General features: G+C 38.5%; 1 protein-coding gene and 1 long non-coding RNA gene across 4 annotated transcripts in view; one reads left to right on the forward strand and one right to left on the reverse strand.

Annotated features, from left to right (window-relative positions):
• Positions 1 to 22226, forward strand: part of NR3C2 (nuclear receptor subfamily 3 group C member 2) — a 237031-nt gene that overhangs the window by 150812 nt on the left and 63993 nt on the right. For 2 of the 3 annotated variants that reach the window (XM_072121586.1, XM_072121578.1), the window contains one exon: positions 4503 to 4654. In XM_072121586.1, the coding sequence (XP_071977687.1) occupies positions 4503 to 4654 (152 nt within the window). The remainder of the gene's footprint in view (positions 1 to 4502; positions 4655 to 22226) is intronic. The other variant, XM_072121593.1, reaches the window with a different exon arrangement.
• Positions 12190 to 17757, reverse strand: LOC140075525 (uncharacterized). The gene is made up of 3 exons (XR_011849437.1): positions 17720 to 17757; positions 15400 to 15459; positions 12190 to 12502 (listed from the first exon to the last, which is right to left on the reverse strand). It is a non-coding gene; the product is annotated as an uncharacterized lncRNA (long non-coding RNA).

The following is a 22226-nucleotide window of genomic DNA, read 5'->3' on the forward strand; positions in this document are numbered from 1 at the left end:
CTTATTGAACAATATCAGACTGTGAAGGGAGGGGCACATTCCTCAGCGGTCGATCCCATTTATCAACTCATACATACTTTTGTAGGAGAAATAAGTGAGGCAAAAGAACAATACAAAGGTGGAAATTTATAAACACACTTGCACCACAATTCTGGCGGTTTTGCGCTAAAAACAATGTCTAAAATGCCCTGCACCACAGATATCAAGGCTTTTAGACCTTTTTTTTGTCACTTTCCCAACTAGTCTGGGAGATGGGTGCAGCCTCATGAGAATGGGGCCTACCCATGGCACACCCATCTCCTGGAGGCCACGCCCCATTTATGAGACAAGTCAGGAAAGCGGCAAAAAAAGTCTAAAGTCATCCGAACGCCCAAAATTCGGACACACAGTTTAGACAAATTAAAAATAGGTCTAAAGTAGGACAAGCAAAAGACTAGTGTTATCCACCTAGAAACTGGCAGAACCTGAGACGTAATGTTAAATCCCCCCCCCCCTTCCCCTCCCTAAAGGGTTTCTGTCTTATAACTACAGACCAAAAAAAGAAAAGTTTACAGAATGGACCTCTGTTATGCATTTCCTATCCTAAAGCAGAGATATGAAGCAGTATCAACACATTCCAGCTCCGGTTTATATTGTTTCCATAGACTGAGCATTGTTTGCCTTGCTTCAACAAGCTGCAATATAGCAAGAAGGTCATGATATTCTGTGGCAGCAGTGAGACTTCCAATAATGCTGGAGGTGGAAAAGGGCCTAACATCACCCTCGGAAAATGTGTTCTTTTCCAGATTTGTAACAACAAAATACTGTAAAAGAAAAGTAACATCACTCTTGGCTGCCTGCCACACCATACTGTAATAAATAGGGATGTAAGTGCCAAGATTGCTATATCTTCAAGTAAAAAATAAGAGGCCACTTGTATAAAGACAAGTGATGTGTTTTCTCACTTATTCATAGGCTGATATTTGCATTTTATGTCACATTTTAAAAAATGATATTCAATTTTTTTAATGACAGGCAGATAATAGAGCGAATTGTGTTTTCTATGGCCAATTGAATAAAGAAATATCCTAAAAAGTTTAAAAAAAGGAAAGGTCATGGAGTAAATTAGTACTTACCTTCACGTGAAGGTGTTCTTATGCCAAGCGGAGTCGACGCTGTATTTCGCAAATGAAAAATCTGTTGAGTTCACCTGAGCAGTACGCTGCAGTATAGGTTTACCATTACACCTAAAGGGCCCACTATGTCTTTGATGATCCCTAAAAGTGTAAAATGTGAAGTCATTGAGACAATGGATAGGTCCAAGGAGACCTCATAAACACAGTTAAATTGTGTCTGTTTAATAGCCCAAATCTTGGAAACGGCTTTTAACCAGTTACTTTGTTTTACTTAATGTTCATTGTGCAATTAAAGTTTCACTCAAATTGCACAATACTCGAGGTCTCTAGTGCCTGAAGAAGATGTTAAAAACCTTGGTGTCTATACAGAAGATTTGGATATAATTTCTCTCATGTGCACTTTGCTTTTATCTGCTGTAGGTTGTTCTCTCTTACACTGCTCTCCCAATGGCCATTTTTATTTTTTCTTTACATTATTTCCTTAGTAAAATTAAAAATTACATCCTAATTTGAGAAGCAATAGACTAAATGGAATGAGTATTGGGCTTTGGCTCTGGATATATCATTGCTAAGGTGAATGTAGACCAAGGAGGTTGACTGGTGAGAATTAAGGGGTTCCTCGGAGACGGGGGGCTGCCTGATGAAATTCCTTTATAGATGGGGAGGCTGAATGGTAGACCGGAGGGTTGTTGAAGGATCATGGGAGTGGGTTAGAATCTTGTTTGGGATATATGACTGTAATATATGATGATCTCTGTTACATATTTCTGTAATAATTTGCTGTGATACTTTGTGTGCATTAAAATGGGACAAAACCCATGTAAAGTAAATCAGTCTACTTCAGCCATGATCGGTTTATATTTACAAGAATTGGACTCTTCCACACACCTTTTTTAGGCAATATTTTGTAGCGTAAATTCATGGACAGACCAAAAACACATAAGGCAAGTTGTACATGAATGAGTTTTTTCTCCTTATGTTGCTCCTTGTGTCTGTGGGATTTACCAGCCCGAACATAGAACTGCTGAACGGAAATGACATGTGGAGTTCAGTTCAGCAGTTCTACATTGGGCTCTGTAAATCCTGCTGACGGAGCGAGTTTGTCAGAACAAATTAATTTCCAAAAAACCTACTACACTATACTTTCTACTGTGTAGGTTCCAATTCTGCTTTTGCTTGATGCATATAATTACAGAATAAAGGTTTTGTAAAGGGACGAAACTGTGTACAAATGGGTTTAAAAATACTAGAACACTCCTACTGGATCTGTTCACACCCTTCCAACACTACCCCCCTTTACTTTTCCAATGCCATCTATCTATATCATTGTGTACCCTGACCCAAGGAACGGAATAATAGGTTCCGGGGAGATCTAAAATAATAAATCAAATCCACCCTTCAAATGCTTCTTTAATCAGAATCCCTTTAATTCATACTGCTCTATGGAGGAAGGGGGTTTTAGGCACAAGAACTGTTTGCTGTAATAGACTGTAATTTTTTATTGTGTCACATGGATTTAATAAATCGGCACACGGCTGAATGTGTCTGAAATGACTCCACGATCATGACGGAGAAGTAGAACTTGGTAGACTTGCTTTTTGTGGGTCAACACAAATTGAGCCAAAAAAAAAGTGACTAGAAGTGCAGGAAACTTGTCGGGTTACAAGTTGCGTCTAAATTGAATGCCAAAAAAAACTGGCGTGAGTGTTGGGACAGAAGCTAAATTATGGCGCTGGCAAATAATAAATAAGAGAGCAACAAAACAAAAAAGTTGGCCGTCCAAATACTGGCATGGCCCCCATTGTGTTTACATATGGTTTATTTTATGCTAAAAGCAAACCGAAAAAGGTAGAAGTACACTATACACCCAAAGAAGGCTTTAATTTGTGGTACATGATAGATGCAGACAACAGAGTTGTATCAACTTGTGTCAATGCGTCATGTAACTAAAGACAAAATGTAAGAGTTAAAAAAGTTCATCAGAGTCCATCACCCATGCGTTCTGTGGGAGTAGGTAGTCTTCTGTTCATCTCATTATGGTCAAGTGAAGTGATTGGGAATTTATCTGACAGCATGCTGCAGACTCGGTGCAGGAGAATTTCATTTCCAGCCATCTGTGTATACATGTTGTGCAAGAAACAGCTTTCTTGAACAGACTGACTGAATTTCAAGTTAAAGTGCAGAGATTTAATGCTGTTACAGAATAATAATTCCATTTTCTTTTAGTACATAAAGGGCAAGATGAAAACCATTTTGTTTGCTCCGAGCATTTGTTTAGAAAGAAATAGTTGTTGTGTTGGCAACCTTGACTGTAATGCGATGGCCTCCTCTGTACATGCTAATGTATATATGAATAGGAGAGGTTTAATACAAAGTCGAAGTATAAATTAAAAGCTCAAAACATCCAGCAACACTTTGCACGAAATGCAAACAATAGATTTACATAAGGAGCGTCAATGTAATTATTCCTTCATTAATATTCTAATGGGCTGTGCCACCTACAGTAATTCACTCTATTATTAGATGCTTTATCCTGAGATGATCCACATGATAACATAATGTATAGCTATGTATTGTCTGACTTAGTAGACCACTACAAAGTTATTATACATAGTATGTCAGAATTTGGGTAAAATTTGCAGAAATAAGCCCATGTAAGTTGGGCTGTCTAGTGCATTTCACTGACCCCTTTGTTCCTTCTTTGTGGCTCATGTCTCATTGTCAACATGGGTAAGGAATAAGACACGAGTTTTGCAGCTTGTCCAGTTGACTCGGACATGGACAGCCATTTGTTTGAGCGCATAGAGATGAATTTGTCTGTGTGCTATCTGTTAATGGATAGCACATGGACAATAACGACATCCGTGTGCTTCAGGACTAAATCAGAGTAATTGAAATAACTGCAACACATCTACAGCATGTAACTATGCCAATAGAGGAACAGTTTTTTTTTTTTGCATGCCTCGTGCACCACATTTATGATTTATAGGTGCCACAATTTAACTTCTTTTCCGACACACACACCCTTTTGGGGTTTTTTTTTGTTTTATTTTGTTGGGGGGGGGGGGTTGTTTCTCAATTAGAGCACAGCTCTGCAATTCTCACACTTTTCCTGGACTTCTAGTTTCCCGACACATTTTTTGCCGTATAATTAAACCAACAAAAAGCAGGTTTTCCAACTTCTAAACCCCTTCAGGAATGTGGTTTGACATTTCTGTTGGTCATTTCTTCTTACAATAAGGCTGTACACCGCAATAAAATAAGAACTATAGCCAAAAAATAATTAATGCCCCTCCCCCCAATGTCTATTGAGATTGAATCACTCTAAAGAATTTCTTCATCTTTAAATATTGTCACTTATTCTGATGTTCTAATCTTTTTTTCTAGTTCTGCACTACGGACCATGTCAACTGGGTCATCTAGACCATCCAAAGTGTGTTTGGTTTGTGGGGATGAAGCATCTGGATGCCATTATGGAGTGGTCACCTGTGGAAGTTGCAAAGTCTTCTTTAAAAGAGCAGTGGAAGGTAAATGTTCAAGTGGGTGATTACTTTTTACTTTATACTCAGTGTTTTTGTTGTCTTTGTGATTTCGGAACATTTGTGTGCCAGCGTGTCAACAGTGTAGTCCATTGTGCAATTCCTACATTGGTGACATTGTCCATTGTCTATGTGTGAGATGCATTGTTCTGTAATGACCATTGTAAGCATTCATCCGTGTGCATTCTGCTTTTCTCTTCTATCGTAGACCACTGTGGAGATTTGCATGTTTTCTTATAAAGTATCTGCGGGATGCCTGTTTCGGCATATGTTACTGATAAGAACTAAGCAGTGTTCTCAATGCAGTTTTCGACACATTTTCTACTCTTTAATCTGCGTGAAAAGTAAACCATTTGTGAAAATAACCATGTGACCATCAGTATATGATATTCACTATGCTTACATGTGTCTAGAGTTGACAAATGATAGTTTAGTTAGCTTAGCCAATTAGCTGAACATTTAATCATTAGAAAGCTGAACAAATAGGATGTATAAAACCCTTAAAAACAACAACAATCCAATTCTCTGGGAAGACAAAAAGCAATGAACATAATTGATGTATTTTCTATATGAGGAATGACCATTTGCACAGCAGTTAAAAAAAAAGGAATATCCTTATGTCGGTGAGCTGCTGAGGTGGCTTCTATCTGCAGGTTGGGTAACTTTTATAAACTAGTTATAATATCATTACAATTTCTATGAATTGTAATGATAGTACAAAGTGGAATAGAAAATAGTATTGTGTAAAAAAAAAAAAAATTCAAAATATAAGAATAGATTTTGGAAATTGTTATACGTTTGTAAAGGGATTGGCCAGCAGAATCGTTTTTCAGTGGGTCAAAAAAGTAGTCATCCTTACCTCTCTGATCTCCTGGTGCTTCCAGTTTGAAACTTATCTTCTCCCATGGGTCTCTACCTCCTGGTCCCTGATCTACCCCCTGATTACTCATCTACTCAGCCAATTACTGGCTGCAGAGTCCAGTGTGTAGCACAGAACAGAAAGTAGAGACCAGCAAGGGTATGGGAAGCATTTAAACTGAAGCATAAAGCTCTATGTAACTAATACTCGGCCATATGCCAAAATTTTTTCCTACTGGATAATCTCTGATACCCTAAACATAGCGCACCAAAGCTTATAGTATATGACTTTTTACTGTCGAAATTTCGAAAATATTATTCCTATTCAAAATGGCATTTGTTTTTCTGCATTGCACAGTCACTCTCAGATCAATACATTTTTTGTAGTTTATTTTATTTCTTTACATTGTTTTTTTTTTGGAAGAAACAACCACGAGCTGCTACAGTGTAGAAACCATGCTGTCACAATGCATTATGTGTGACCAGGGAATGTTTTATTTTTTTTGCCACTGGCTGTGTTTTACCAGGAAAATTACCAGGAAAATTAAAAAGTCTACCGAACAAAGCAAAATTTTAGGAAGCAGTATTTGGCCTCATATACATGAACGTATTTGAACGGCAGCTAATTCATGACACCATTGATTTCTATTGTGCACCCTCATGGTGTGGTGCATGTACCATGTATTCCTGCCCATATTTGCATCACTGAGGGTCATTTCCTATGGTGGTGATCACCCACCAAGGTTAGATGGGCCGGAAGCAACGACACATCCCGGGCACATGGAACACAGTCATGTGCATAAGGCCTCATTGTAATAGGGTTCACATTTCTGTCTGAAAGCTTATTGTTTTGTAACGTGCTATTCAGAAAACATCCATTTCTCTGAAGTATTGATATATATGCCACCCAGCGCTAAATGGCAGCATAACTCAATCTGTCTTGGTTTTTCTGTTCCCTGGATTGATGACCTGAGCCAAGAGGTTGGTTTGGGTTATTTACTGCATTAACACCGATTCATAACTCTCGGGTGTCCATCTCTTAATGAAGTATAAATTATGATGTTATGCCAGGCTAATGAATTATTGTGTTCTTACTCTTTTTTCTGGCTTTTTAGCAACACGTGCCTTTCTTCCCTTGATTTTAATTGACTATGTGAATGAGCGCACAGAGGTCTGATAGCATACAGTGAGTGATTCATATTGAACAGATGAAAGACTTCGCACATCAAGGAAAATTTAATGAGAGAATGTGGTTGGAATCATTTAATTGATTTGGTATTTCCTCCCTTTTCTCCTAAATGCCAAGGAAACATATCCAGATTTCTATACAAATGTTATGGGTTTCCAAGAAAAATATCCATGCTTTCTTATTCTGAGGTAATGCAATGTCAATTGAGTTAAACTGACTATACCTCTCAGTTCCTTCGGAGGTTGGGAAGGACAGACTGAGAAAGGTTATTTCATAGGGCAGTTTCAGAGTCTTGGAAACTTTAAAAACAGAAAAGTAAAGGTGTGATAGTTGTGATTATCCGGATATCAACTTGTGTGATAAAAAAGACACCCCTTGAACACATGGGGGCACATTTACTTACAGGGTCATCAGAGTTCACTGAATTGCATAGGTGCATTGTCCGCCTATAAAGCAGCAATTCACTAAGATTGTGTGCCTGAAATCATGAATGTGTTGCTTTCCTGCACTGGTCTGACCATCTTTTTTGTGGTGAATCTTTAACATTAAGATGTGCAACACAATTTAAAAGTGGAATACAGCGCTCTGTCCTAATCAGTCTGACCGTCCGACAGCACGCCCCATAACTTGTGTCACATGGAAGCCAGTGCAGCTGGGCCACAAAAAGGGTTGTGTGTGTCACAATCCAAGCTGAAACACTTCTTAAATACCTGCACAGCGTGACCTTTAGTGATTTTTTTTATTAACAAATCTGATCGGTGAATAATAAAGTGTCCATGTAACACCATAGACTTGGTGGGTCCTCCTGAGCGAGACTCTCATTGTTACCACTCTTTTCTTCTGGCAAATTAATCTCTTTGGGGAGAAAAACCTCAGAATTGGTTGAGAATGGGTCTCATCAGAATACAACACTAGACAGTCACTGGCTAAACAAAAAATACTGCATCCAGGGATTGTTTGACTAAACCCTTTTCATTATATGTCCTGTTTGGAGATATCAACAAGGACTTGGCAGATATTGGAAGTTGACAGGTTTTTGGTACAAGTTTAAAAGTTATTCTTATAACAACAGGATAAGGAATTGTAAGGGTCCTTTTGTTAACATTTAAAGTTCTCTGTAGCTGCGACACATGCCTACAGTATAACCCGTATTTTGTAAAAGCTAATTTAATTGACTATAAAAACTGAAACTCATGAAACTGTGTAAATATTACATTAGATCTCAGGAAGTACAGATCATGGAAACCCACAATGCAGAGTGCACTCAAGGTGCTGCCCCACTTATTACTAAAGGAAGCGTCAGAGGCCTGAAGGATTAGTTGGAATATCCCCACTTTAAGAATGCATATAACGTTAGACTTGGGTTTTCAAAGCTTTGTTAATAAACTCGAATGTTTTATCCAAGCGCCAGATTGTAGCCCATCCATTAGTCACTATAGCATCCTAAGAGTGTACTGCCATAGTGGGTTAATGTAGCATAAACTAAGCCAGACTGGCTAACATAGAGGGGAATATTCTCTTAATGCGTAACTAAACTTTAGAAGCAATTTTTTTGCATTGCAGAAATGAATAGCGCAGACGATAATAACAAACTTTGTAATATACTTCATTAAGTAATGCAGCTTCTCTGTGCCTATTTTTCTGCTCCTTCTTTCTCCTGTAGTGAGCAGTGTATTTGATGTCCTGTACACAGCATACTGATAAGAAAGGGATATTAACAATTGACTTGTATACCTAGAAAATATTTCCATTGATGATTCAGCTCTGTGGGGAGATTAGACTATCTAGGGCAGTGATGGCAAACCTTTTAGAGACCGAGTGCCCAAACTACAACAAATACCCGCTTATTTATCGCAAAGTGCCAACACAAATTTAATTTGTGATTTATACTCCCTTCTCTGTCACAGTTTTCATTGATACCAGCACCCTACGGACACCAATAAAGCAGAAAATAGTCCCAGGTAGAGCTGTCACTTTAAAATACCTCTGTGCACAGCAAGTCCTGGGCTGTCTGGGACTGCAGGAAGATACCTGGAGTCATCTCTGGTTATGTTCTGGGTGCCCACAGAAAGGGCTCTGAGTGCCACCTCTGGCACCAGTGCCATAGGTTAGCCATCACTGATCTAGGGGCTGTGTGTAAAGAGTCATTAGACGCTTTATCAGGTTCATTTATCTCTCAGCTATCAGTGGTGTAGGGTATAGAAAGCAGATTTATACAAACTGCTTAAATAATGTGAAGGGAAAACGAAGGGCATAGGAACATAGATACATTGCAAAGTTTACTATCATCTGCACAATTGATTTTGTCAATTGTTTCGTTACTCTTTGAAGGTCTACCACATTCATAACATGGAATGGTAAAGTTATATGGCAAACAGTATACCAATGGCATAATGATTAATGCATTATTTTGCCTTTAAAGGTTTCATAATCAAAGTGATGTACAGGCGGTCCCCTACTTAAGGACACCTAACTTACAGATATCCCATAGTTACAGACGGACCACTCTGACCTCTGGTGAAGCTTTCTGAATGCTTTACTATAGTCCCAGGCTGCAATAATCAGCTGTCAGGTGGCTGTTATGAAGCTTTATGGATCATCATTGGTCCCATTACAGCAAATATTGTTTAAACTCAAATTGTCACAGAGGCAAAAAAAATATTTGTCTGGATCTACAATCGTAAAATATACAGTTTCGACTTACATACAAATTCAACTTAAGAACAAACCTCCGGAACCTATCTTGTACGTAACCCAGGGACTGCCTGTATTACATTAATGTGTATCACAACCCCATATTCTCAATGCATACACCTTTTAATGGAGTTAACCAGAAATCATATTTTGTCAGATTCTGTATGGATGAAAATTATAGGCATGAAATTGGAGGCATTAGAGTCATACACCTCTATAGAAGTCCTATAACGGCTCCTTACAAAACTGAGTCACACTACAGCTCTCTGTGCCTTTAGAGTCTTTTTGTTTTGCAAACTCAGGAAACTTCCAAAATTTTCCTTAGGTAAATTTGTACTTTACACTTCAGTCCTAATATGTATCATCATCACCATCTTCATGCCTTTGGTCTTGGCAGTCGGTAACAGATCGCCTCACGTGTCCGTATTTTGTCTTTCTCGAAGTGATTGCCTACTTTATTTACACCACTAGTAATTGTTTTGGAGAGATCTTTCAAAGAAAACGAATAGTTGTAAGTTGTGTCTCCTCCGGCCAGCAGATAAAACGAGAACTCCTGTGGTCTGATTTCGATGAGCAGGCAGTACGCCCCAGCTCATTAGATAAATCATGCAGTCGCTGCCTGGAAGTGTGTGTTTAGAGATTATGCTTCTTTGTGGTTACAATAAATTACAGATGTGTCCTCCTCTGAGATTTCTTCCTGTGATGTATGTCATTCTGTAATCTTTTTGGGCAGAAATCACACTAATTATAGTTTATCAGTTGTCTCATTAGAGTTTTTTTTTTCTGGGTGATTTCACAGCTGACGGTTCTGAACACAGGTGACTGCTAGAAAGGTAAACTCAGAGCCAAGTATTTCAGGTGGTTTTCCTTTATTTGACTGCTTTGCCTTTCCTTCTCCACCAGTTTAAACTAAACAAAATCTTGCATTGCACCAGGGACACTTACTCATAGATTCAGATCCATAGAACTACTTATATTTCCTATCCATGGCCTCCTTCCTTCAGAAAATCAACTTTTAAAATTATGCTTATCAGCATAAAGGGCTACTGGGGTGGTTCCCAGAGCCCCTTCATGTTGTGGATTCTTCATGTTGTGGATTCTGTTGCTTACATACTACAATCAGTTTAAAAGGGTCAGCACTGAATCATTTAGTAGGTTTTTATTGTGTGGGGAATAACTAGAGTAGTTTAAAGGGAACCTTTCATCCGGAGCCCCTTTTTGGGTCCCCCATGTCCCCATAGAGAATAGTGTACACATTGCCAAAGAGTTTTTATAGTAAAATTGGATTTTTAATGAAAAAAAGATAAGTTAGATGAAAGTTTACATTTCTGTATGCAGAGCTGTGTCCCTGGTCCCATGGGAGTGGCCAGTGAGGAGTGGTTTTCCCCCTCCCCCTTGGGAAACTGCACCGTCATACATCAGTGTCAAATACAAAAAACCCTCTCATGTCCCCCATCCACCCCCCCATCACTTCCCCCATTAGGACGTCATACATCTCTGCCCCACTCCCAGTACTTTTTCATCCTGTGTTTCCTGCTGTATGCAATATATTAACTGAGCAGACAAAGGCCAAAAGGTTTCCGCCACCTACCAGTATATGTTAATGGACATGTTCAACATGTAGATTGGGAGCTTTCCTGGCATACACCCTGAAAGTGTCCAAAAATAAGACTAGAAATAATATGAGGCAATGAAATTAGTTCTTCTTTAACCCCATCATCATTTTATTTTCCACACTGCACACCACCATAACTGGAATCATTATGAAGTACAGTCTGTTTTATCAAAAATAAGTCCTTATTCTGTATAAGTTCAAAAATAAATAAGATATAACTTTTGGGAAGTGGAAAGCAAAAAGTAAACTGTTACAAAAAACCTGAAAAGGGCTACAGCGGGAAAGTTTTAATATATGGATAAGTGCAGGCTTAATAATGGTTTATGGTGCTTTGTATATATGCAGTGAGTATATACTGCTTTTGTGATATTCTACTTGCATTAACCTTCAGTCATTATGGTTATTACTATGCATTATCGTCCTCTTTACTCTTACCTGTGGCCTTTCTGTTAGATGTTCTGCCTTTGTCTACATTTAAAGGCAGTGCTCAGATGTAGTCTCTCTACCAGTGTTATACAGTGAATATAGCGGAAGTGTCAGAGTTCGCAGGAACAGTTATAAAAATTTAATAGGAGCTCCATACGAACAGCTACTGACCCAAGGTAAACTTATTCTGGCTCTGCTAATAGCGGCAGTGCTGTTATACATAGTTATTAGATTCTCATAAATCATATGGTGTCCTCAAAACACCTTGCTGTCTCCCACATCTCACCAGCTCTTGAATTCTAGGTTATACTGAATATTCCTTCTGATTTACAGGACTTGTTGATATGGACATAGGATAATACGGACACAGAGGACCACTGTCCGATACATGGGTCCCTCACTCTCTGGTATCTCATCAATGATTTTACAGAGGACCACTGACACTTGGGAGTGTTAATAAACCGCAAGGGAGCTTTGGGAACAGGGAGAATGGCAAAGACATATTATTTTTTGTCCATACCTCTGCCCTAGACCCCCTTGGGTTTCTTTGGCCTTTCTTTAATCTTTAAAAATCTAAATAAATCTTTAAAAATCCATTATCTACTCTCCCCGGTTGCGCTTATGGTATTTTAAAACAGGGCAGAAGCAGAATTACTGTCCCACTATAGTTTACTCAGTTTCTTTCATATGATGTACAGATGAAGATAGTAAATTCTATTGATTTCACTTCAAGATATACAGTATTTGCCCTACTTTAATGCTCAAAGTGCTCCTTTATAAGTAGAATTCGAGAAGACCATTGCACATTTTTCAATATTTATAGTGCTTTCAGGGTGTTAAATTTTCGTAGAAGAGAAGCATTGTCAGCCTATGGCATATTAAGACTGCCGTATTCCTGACATTTGTCATTTTAGAACAGGTGTGTTCTCTCAGGAAACTGTGTACTGGGGTCAGCAGGATTAACTGCACTTTCCATATGCTAATCCTGATAGGACCGTCTCCCTTTTCTGCGAGAGCTTGGCGTTTACAAAGCTGACAGCAAATCTCTATTTCTTTCCAATACAATCTATAGTGAAAAGAAAACAATAGAATGACAAAATAATACATAATACATTTATAACACATTAAGTGATTCGTTCTTAGATAAACCTTTAGTATTGGATAATTGGATAAGATACTCAAAAGAATCTATGAAATACATAACAATACGTTCTTAATGTAATTAGTAGCCACCACTAATGCCATGGAGGAAACTTGCATTGTGGCTTATAACAAGAGATTATCCACAAGGTCATCCAGGAGGAGCCAGTGACATTGCAGTTTGCCATCGGTCACCAACAGGTGGGGGTCAATATAGTACGGCAAACAGGTGCTGATAATATACTGGCTCCAAAGCCCTGAGGGACTCTGGTAACCTTCCCTCTCATTCCCCCCCCCCCACCCCCCGAAGCATTTCCAACTAATTTAAGTGTAAAAATGCTTCATCGTGGGGATACAGGTTTTGAAACAAAGGCATAATTGGACACAGCCTTGCACAGGACAGTAATTTTACTTTGTAGTAGTAGTTTTTCATGATTTGGTTTAAGTTGATCACGGAGTAAAATCTTAAAGCTATTTAAGAGTTGATTTTTGAAATTGCTAAAATGGTCAAAATTATCAAAATTTGTGGCATAATCCATAACAAATTCTGGATATCTTCCATTTATAGATGTTTTGACAATTTGACATACATGTTATCTGATTCGTCACAACATAAACTGATCTGCCATGGATGCAAAAATCTACACTTTGGGTCACTTTGTAAGCTAATTTCAGTTTGTAGAATGGAGTTCCAACCATAACAAATTTGTTGTCCATCCCTAATGATAACTAGATCTTTTAATTCATAGCTTTTTTACTGTTAGTGCTGATTCAGCAATAATCTGGAGAAAAAAAACAAGAATGATTTGGAGAAATTCTAGACAATGCAGATATTTTTTAATGTATATTATGCCCCTTTCATGAATATTGGGCAGGGACTGAGATGGCGCATTTGCTATAATTTGTGCTGATATCCTGGTACAGGCTACAGCAGAATTTCACACCAGGCAGGATCGGGCGTAGAATTAACCTAGATGCAGGCTTTAGCTTTAGTGTATCAGACGCATCAAGGGGGGGGAAATGTAGTGCAACTGGATCATGGTGGGCCCAGGCGTAATAAGTCCCTCCATCGAATGCCAAATCTAAAAGTACAGATAGTTTAGTAAGTAGGGGGATAGCGATACAATTCGATAAATGGTCCTCTCTAGGAAGATATGAAATTTGTCTCGGTACGGTTGTCATGCCGATCATTGTGTCTAATAATAAATATCCTTTATTCCGCAGTTACATGGACATCTTTCATGTTTATAAAGCAAAACAGAAGTAAAGGGCCCTGCTGAAAAATATTTCATAAGGACACAATTAAACTCTCAATAAGTTGGAGAAGGTCCATTTCTTAGCAGTAATCATTGCCGCAGTGCTCAGCCAAGTCTGTAATGTTTTAATCAATAATTCACTTTATAAAAAAAAACACATACACAGAAAAAAAATAAGGTCAGCCTTTTCCATTCGATTGCTTACTCTATTTATTGTGAAAGGAATGATGGAAAAAAAATGTGCGAATTGATGTGTGTGGGTTTGCATTTTATTTAAAAGCTGTTTTTATTTTTTTTCTTGAAAGGAAAGAAAAAGTCCTGTAAAGATCTCAGTTTACTTTTTTCATTTATTTGGAGAAATAAATCAAACCTATGTCTTATTTCAAATGGATAGTAGCTATGCCACCCACTGCCTCCAGGCACTCTCTCCATTCTGCTGGTGTTGGCGTGATGCATAGAGAGCAGTGTGAGGTTTACTTTTTAAAGCTGGGTATTAATAAGTACAGAACAGCAAATCCTAGTGCTGTAAAACTGGCTGTATGTATTTGCGTCTGTAACATGTGAAGTTTCAAAGACAGGGAATGGAAGGCCATTAGCTGCACCCATCATATGATTTACCACCATTTAGGAGAAAGTCTTACAAAAACACATCTGAGTCCTGTACAAGAGGCACATGCATTTGTACTCTGTGGTGTGTTGCCACTTGGTCCTTCATGCATTGCTATATCACAGGGATATAGTTTAAATGGTCTCTCAAAAAATTCCCAAACTTTTCAGTCAGATACCATATACAGTGTTTGTACCTCTACGGAAACTCAATATATCTCCTGAAATAAGAGCAGCAATGAGATGGTGTATGTAATATACATTAGATAATATCTGCTGCTTCTTTGCAAGGACAAAACAAACACTGACCAAATTGTGGTGTATACTTTGAGACATAACTCCTACAGATCCTTATGAATTGTGATGTACACTGGTTCCATTCCGGGTTCCTACGTAGATTTTAGAATAATAAGAAATTTGGCTGGTTACAGTTGCAAAGTCTTGGCACAAAATATTGGGGCAGATTTATCAAGCTGTCTAAAAGTAAAAGTTCTTAAAAGTAAAAGTTCTTAGTTGCCCATGGCAACCAATCACAGCTCCCCTTTTAAATATTCATGAGCACTGGTAAAATGAAAGCTGAGCTGTAATTGGCTGCCTCGGGCAACTAAGAACATTCTTACTATTAGAAAGCTTGATAAATCTGCCCAATTGTCTAAATTAATTTTTATTGAAATAACAGCTATTTAGGTCTGGTCAATAAGAATCTATAACCTGAATCTATAATCTTATAATCCTGCAATATTGTGTCTAGACTGGATACCTGTTCCTCCTTAGGTAGTATCCGAAAGAGTTAACAGCGAACCCAAGCCAGTTTCTATCATCTGTAATATTAGTCCAATTGGTATGAAATTTCTAATCCCAGATTTATGCAGAGGCCCTTATATCTCTGTTGTGCTTTATTATGATTTGGTTAAGACCTAAAGCAAGAACATTTTACTCTTTTACTTTTCACTTTACTTACTTTACAATGTCTCAGCATGAGCAGTCAGATAATCAGGATAATCGGGAAGACCACAGGGCTCTGTTAATCCAACCAAATGACAGGGTCAAAAGGTGATCGGTCAACCTATAGATTATCTCATTTTAAGCCTAGGTCTAAGGCCTAGGCTAGGTCAGACTGCTTCTAGGCCCTACTAGCTACTGGGAGTTCTTTGTAGTGTATCTATTTTTTATCTTTGACAAGATTTTCCTGTTTAAAGAAAATCTACCATGAAAATCCATCATGATAATCCAGGGACAATTACTCGTAGATCCAGGCACCGGGACTGTGGTAATCTTCTTGTATCCAGAGCCCCTCATTGATGTCTTTTCACTCACTGTTACAATGAGCAGAACAAAGTGAGACATGCTATGCTCATCTGCTCAGCCTGTGAATCTTCTGCACTGAGGGGCTCTGGAAACACAGACCAGAGTCCCTCAGGTTCATTAGCATAATAAAAAAAATTAGAAGGAAGGAGTTCATGGATAACAAGTATAAGAAGATTACCCCAGTGAGGGTGCCTGGATCTATCAGTAAGTGTCCCTGGTTTATCTATACTTGATTCTGATGGTAGTTTTCCTTTAAAAACATTGGTGGCGAACCCATGGCACAGGTGCCGGAGGCGGCACTCCGAGCCCTTTCTGTGGGCACTCGGGCCATCGCCCCAGCACACCAGACAGGACTCAAAGAATTTTCCTGCAGTTCCAAGCAACTTGGAAGCAAAGATGCTGCTTTCAGTGATATTTTAAAGTGACTTACTTGGCTACTTGGGAATGTAGGAAGAGGGAGAATGTGTAGACAGGGCTGAATTATCTTTGGAGGACCTCCTGCTGGCCCCACAATTCTCTTTGCACAGAGGGACACTGGAAAGAAGCTACAATGATGCAAATTGTCCCTCCTTCTTTCTACTGTGTTGGAGGCCAGTATGATTGAGGATTGTTGAGGAACAGGCAGCAATAAGATACTGCTCAAATTTTTGGTTGGCACTTCATGATAAATGAGGGTTTATGGTTGCAGTTTGGGCACTCGGTCTCTAAAAGGTTTGCCATCACTGACTTAGTCTATATGAAAAGCTGTAAAAGTGAAGAGTTTGACAGACATGGAGTAATGGTTAGAGTGTGACAGTGCTAAATTGCATTTATCTGGATTAGGTTTCTATATCTTTCATACAATACTTTCCTTCAGGCCAACTCTATGCATGTGATCACCATGAAGCATCCCTCTCACATTTAAGACATTTTCCAGTGAGATTTCTGGGTTCAAAATCAGTTCAGATTTCTTATATCTTTTTACGATGTTTCTCCCATACTGTAAATGTGTAACAGACTAATGCAATCCATCTGTTAATCATCATTTCTGACCTGTCAAGTCTGATTTGGGCACCAGTAAAGAATTGCATTCTGCTTTAATGTGACCCCAGATAGAGGTTTGAGATTATGAAATCCTGACATCCGGAGTTCAGAGATTTATTTAGACATGTTAAAATAAGGATTAGACTGGGAGATAAGTTCATTACTGTAAGGGCATGTTCACATAATGACGTAGCTTTTCACAATGTTAATTAATCCATAGATTGCAGTTATATGCAGATTTGGCCATAGAGATCCAATTTATATATGTATAACTAATTTTTTTAAACCTTCTACTACATTAAAGTTTTGTTGCATGTAAGGATGTGTTTCATCCTTAAACAAGCAACAGTCAACACAACTCACCACATACATTATTATATGGATACACTTATTTTATGGATATTGTCCTGACACCACCAGGCAGCATCTTATTTCTTCATTTATGCTTTGCTAATAATCCCATAATGCCTTAGCACGTAACCTCATTATAGTAATTTGAGGGTGCGTCCACACGTTCAGTTTTTCAGATGCAGTTTTTGATGCCCAAACCAAGAGTGGAATGAAAATAGAGGAGGAGTAGCACTTCTTAAGGATAAGCCCTCACCCTGCTTTTGGTTTCAAAAACTGCATCTGAAAAATTGAACGTGTGGTTGCACCCTCAGAGTAACCTCTCTATTCACCAGCAGTAAGGCTCCCTACACACAAACATTGTATTTTTCATTTGCTATCTCAAAATTCAATTGGTAGCACCTGGACATGGCTCATATACCCAGCTGTGGTTTCCATGGCCCCATGTGTGAGCCGACTGCCCAAGCCACAAATCTCACAGGAGGTCCTATTCCTGCCCTAGTTTGTGGCGCGGCACTCTTTTCTATGGTTTATGAGGATGGAGGGTACATTGCATATTTTCATGTAGTGGTAGACTAACTGTGATAGAAGTTGGTGCTCACCCTCAGGAGACAATGGGGCAGATTTATCAAGTGTCTGAAAGTCAGAATATTTCCAGTTGCCCATGGCAACCAATCACAGCTCAGCTTTCATTTTACCAGTCCTCATGAATATTTTAAAGGGAAGCTGTGATTGATTGCCATGGGCAACTGGAAATATTCTGACTTTCAGACACTTGATAAATCTGCCCCAATGTGACACCATTTATATAATTGTATGATATCAAGAGGTTTAATATCTGTGTAATGCTAAATTTACATCTTTGATATTTCACACTACCGTTCCTTCCCTCTGGAGTGTTAATGGAGGGGTAACGGAGGTTTAATGTATTAATTAAAAATCCAATTGACATAAATGTAAATTTTACGTTATCTGTTATGTTCCGTTATCTGTTATCCATGCGTTTTGTGGACTGAAAAAATGACTGCAGTGTTTTTCCTCCGTTTGAAAAAAAACCCCATGGATAGCGGATGCCAAACTGACCGCAACGGATGATGTGGACGATGAACGGCGAGTCTTCGCCCTCCATTCCTTATTGACTTCACTGTATGGAAGTTCAAGAAACTTTTATGCAGGAATTTCTCTCAGAAGTCAGAATATATATTAGGGGTCTGGCACTGAGATCTCACGACAAATTGCTAGGACCTGCAGCATTTCTCCAAGCATCGAGCCTCGATAGTAGTATATAGCACTCTATGGCATATAGTTCTTCAACTATAAAGAGAGCACATGATCTACTTATATACTACTGATATACTACATACTCACTGCCGGTCCCTGACCTCGGTGACTGATGCATGCAGGGAGAAGTGTTAGGTTAGTAACCCTGACAACATGTTTGCATATTCAACACAGCTTCCTATGTCTCTACCTGGTGTATACAGACAAAATTTGAGATATCTATTCCTCCTGTTTGTATTTGTGCCCCCCCCCTCATCTGTTTGCTCCTTTCACATACCCCCCAATTCTTCTTTGCAGAATGACCGCATCTTCAATGCTGTTGCAGACGTCGTCCATTTCCAATAGGCAATTTAAGCACATTTCTCTATGACACAGGGGGATGCAGTTTTGTAGTTGTCTGTTCTTTCCATTCCATTGGAAAGAAACTCTTAATCATTTTGACATTCAATTAGTTATGATGTGTGAATAATTAACATTGTAGTCAGGAAATGTATTGCCAAAATCTGCAAAGATAGAGAAAACTCCAGAGGAAAGTTTACTTTCTCCCAAAGTTACATTATTTTCAGTCTACATAAACTCTTTACAGCTTGCTTGGCACACCAGGCACAAGATCTTCTAAGATATAGTTTTCACAGTGTTATATATTTATTTAATCGCGTTGCTATTTTGTCTACAGATATCTGGCAAGAGATGGATAATTTTCCCAGCAATGTTATTTTTGTGCTATAATGATCCATAACTTTTATTATATTCAGTTATATCTTTATGAGACCCCTAGAAGATTAATTTTGTGATAATTTACAGTACAACTCTAGCTATTACCATGTCATAGTACATTAAAGAGAACCCGTCAGACAAAATAACCCCCCTAAACTAAATATATTGGCATAAGCTGCCATTAGACAGCATTGCCTCTATCCCTTCATTGTCCCTCTACATGCCTGTAAACCTAAGCAATGAGGTCCTAAAGCTGTATGCAAATGACCTGTGAGATGTCCAATGAGTCATTATCATATTCAAGCTGTCCATCTTATTCATGAGTGGGAGGCACAGCCACACCCCCAGTGTTTGACTGACAGCCTGTATAATGATGTGAGGTTGTATAATAATGTGCTTCCTCATGCTGGTGCCCCCTGCAGCCTGTGTGTGTATAGGAGAGATACAACAGCTCCAGGATGAAGCCATGTTATAGCAGAACATTTCAGGTACTTGTGTAGCTGATGTCTGTATATTAGGAGGATGCAGCATGTCAGCAGGTAAAGCACAGACACCAGCAATGCTCTACTATACATTACACACAGACATGAGCAGGGGGAGGAGAGGGGAGGGGTAACAGGGGTGACATCACTGCCTCTGACCATGTGACCAGCCTCGTTTACATAATAATAAAGAAAAGATGATTTTATATTATGATTAATATATGAATTGACTAGATGAAGACTGTGATGGATCCTTGTGAGCTGCTTCAACAGGTAGTAGTGACAGGACAAGTGACACAGACCTGATGACAGGTGTCCTTTAAATTCACACAATATACATGCTGTGAATGTACCCGTTTTTCCTATAGATAAAGCTGTTTTATTCTGAAAAAAGTATCCTGTTTAAAGTTCACTCTCCTCATCATTAAACTCTTCAACGGAAATCTACCATCATGATAGACCAGAGGCACTTACTCATAGATCCAGGCACTGTCACTGTGGTAATCTTCTTATATTTGTTGTCCATGGCCTCTTTCCCTCTAAAATCAACTTTTAAAATTGTACTAATGAGCTGGAAGCGCTACCCTATTTTGTCTCTGGCTTTACAAGCTGTTGTTACACAGTAGTAGCACCTCTCAGTCTCGCCCTCCCCCTGCACTTTCTATAATCTCAGCAGCATTAATCACACAGAGGGAGGGGGAAGTGCTCCTGCAGAATGTAATAACCTGTGTAACTACAACCCAGCGGGGCTAGTGTAGCCCTTCTGGCTCATTAGCATAATTGTACAAGTTTATTTTAGAAGGAAGAAAGCCATGGATAACAGAAGATTACCACAGTCACCTATGGACCTATGAGTAAGTGCTCGTAGATTATCATGCTTCATTTTTAAGGTAGATTTTATGTAGAGGTTGGCTACATAGTGTAAACTTTAACTGGGTACGTATAAGTTCCTAATAGAGTCACCCCAAATTATAATTACTGTGTTAAGGTTTCCTTGGACCATTGGTCATGTGACCCCCAAGGCAGCAGGAGTAGAGTCTTCCTGTGATGTCATGTGTCCTGCTGGCTTAACAGCAAAAGTATAATATGGGTGAAACTAATATGATCTTATACTTAGTTTATTATAAGTGGCCAACCCCCCTTTAAGATTGCAATAGTCATGCTGAAGGGGTGTGCTTCCTTCAGGTATTTTCCTCACCTACTCCTAAAAATTCACATACAAAATGAATCCATAAAAAAGTAACTAAATAAACATTTACATGTATTAAATAGGATTCATATTGCTACATTTGATTCAGGGAGAATTATTAGACCAGTACTTTTACTCCAGACTGAAACTGTGCCATAGTTATTAGTTTGGCTGATGCTGGATTATAGATTTGGAGCATATATAGACTGCCTTTAAATTACTTTGTTGCAGAATTTTGGGGCATAGACAGTGTCTAAAACATATAACACCCTAAAGAAGTAGGGGAACTTACAAATTACATTTTTTAATAAAAATTCTCTTTATTTTTTAATCATTAATAAAATACCTTTTTTAACAGTTATTGAAATTTAAAATGATCCCAAGTAAGTTGAGGTTCAAGCAGCCCAGATATCGCAAGTCAGAGATTCCTGATGTTACATTACATTACAGTCTCATACATTAGTATTCCTACCATTTAAATAAGCTTTTCTTTGTATTGAACAGGGTTCGTTTTGATTACCTTGCTACTGAGCTGCCTTGCGCCTCTCGCCCCTCGTCTAAAACATATTTAATATACTGCCAGACATGTAATCCCATTTTTGGGGCAAACTGAATTGGAAAGATTTTTGTATAAGTAGCTCTCTCCCACTTTGTCAATTATGTTTTAGAAAGGGACTTGTGTCAATGACCTTGAACAGTTTAGCAGTATTTTCTAAATTGGGATAGACTGGTGAAAAATTCCTTCCTTTTGAGTGATATTAACAGTGACTCCCATCACTATATAGTATTTTATTGAACTGGATTACTTCTTTCTATGATTGACCTGCCCTATGTGTATGTTCTGTATGTGCCTATAAAAGTTATCACAATGCAACCAGCGATCCCCGATTTGGTGTATGCCCAAAGATAACATGTAGCCCTAGCCTAAGACTATTATTGGCATGATTTGTTGCCTGTAGCTGTTAAACAAGCATAAATCAATTTGGCATCATCATCTAGTAAAAGTGTGAGAGAGCAGAAGCTATGAAGTGTCTTGCTGAGATGTTACATTGCAAGGTTCCCCGCATATGTAAATGATGCATTTACAGAAGCATAAATCAGATTTATCCTCACAATAGATCACATAAACAGTTTTTTATCAGCACAAATGAGTGTACGTTTCTTTTAGGAGAAGGCATTTTATAACTCTCCTGATAACTCGTATCATCACAGATAGTTTTGAAATGGAAAAGTAAGAAAAGCGGTTTCTTATCGGAATCTGAGGTCCCTAAGGAAAGAGACAGTAGACTGTTTACTGACAGCTTTTTGAAGTATTACTGCTATTGTGAATTTAATTTACTTCTGCTATGTGATCTAGTACCTTGTACAGAGAGACATTAAAGAAGTATGAAGTCCTTAAAGAGAATTACTGCAAGCTTTTTAATGAAGAAAGAAAACAGA

The sequence above is a fragment of the Engystomops pustulosus genome, chromosome 1 (assembly GCF_040894005.1).
Source record: "Engystomops pustulosus chromosome 1, aEngPut4.maternal, whole genome shotgun sequence".
In the NCBI taxonomy this organism is placed as follows: Eukaryota; Metazoa; Chordata; class Amphibia; order Anura; family Leptodactylidae; genus Engystomops; species Engystomops pustulosus.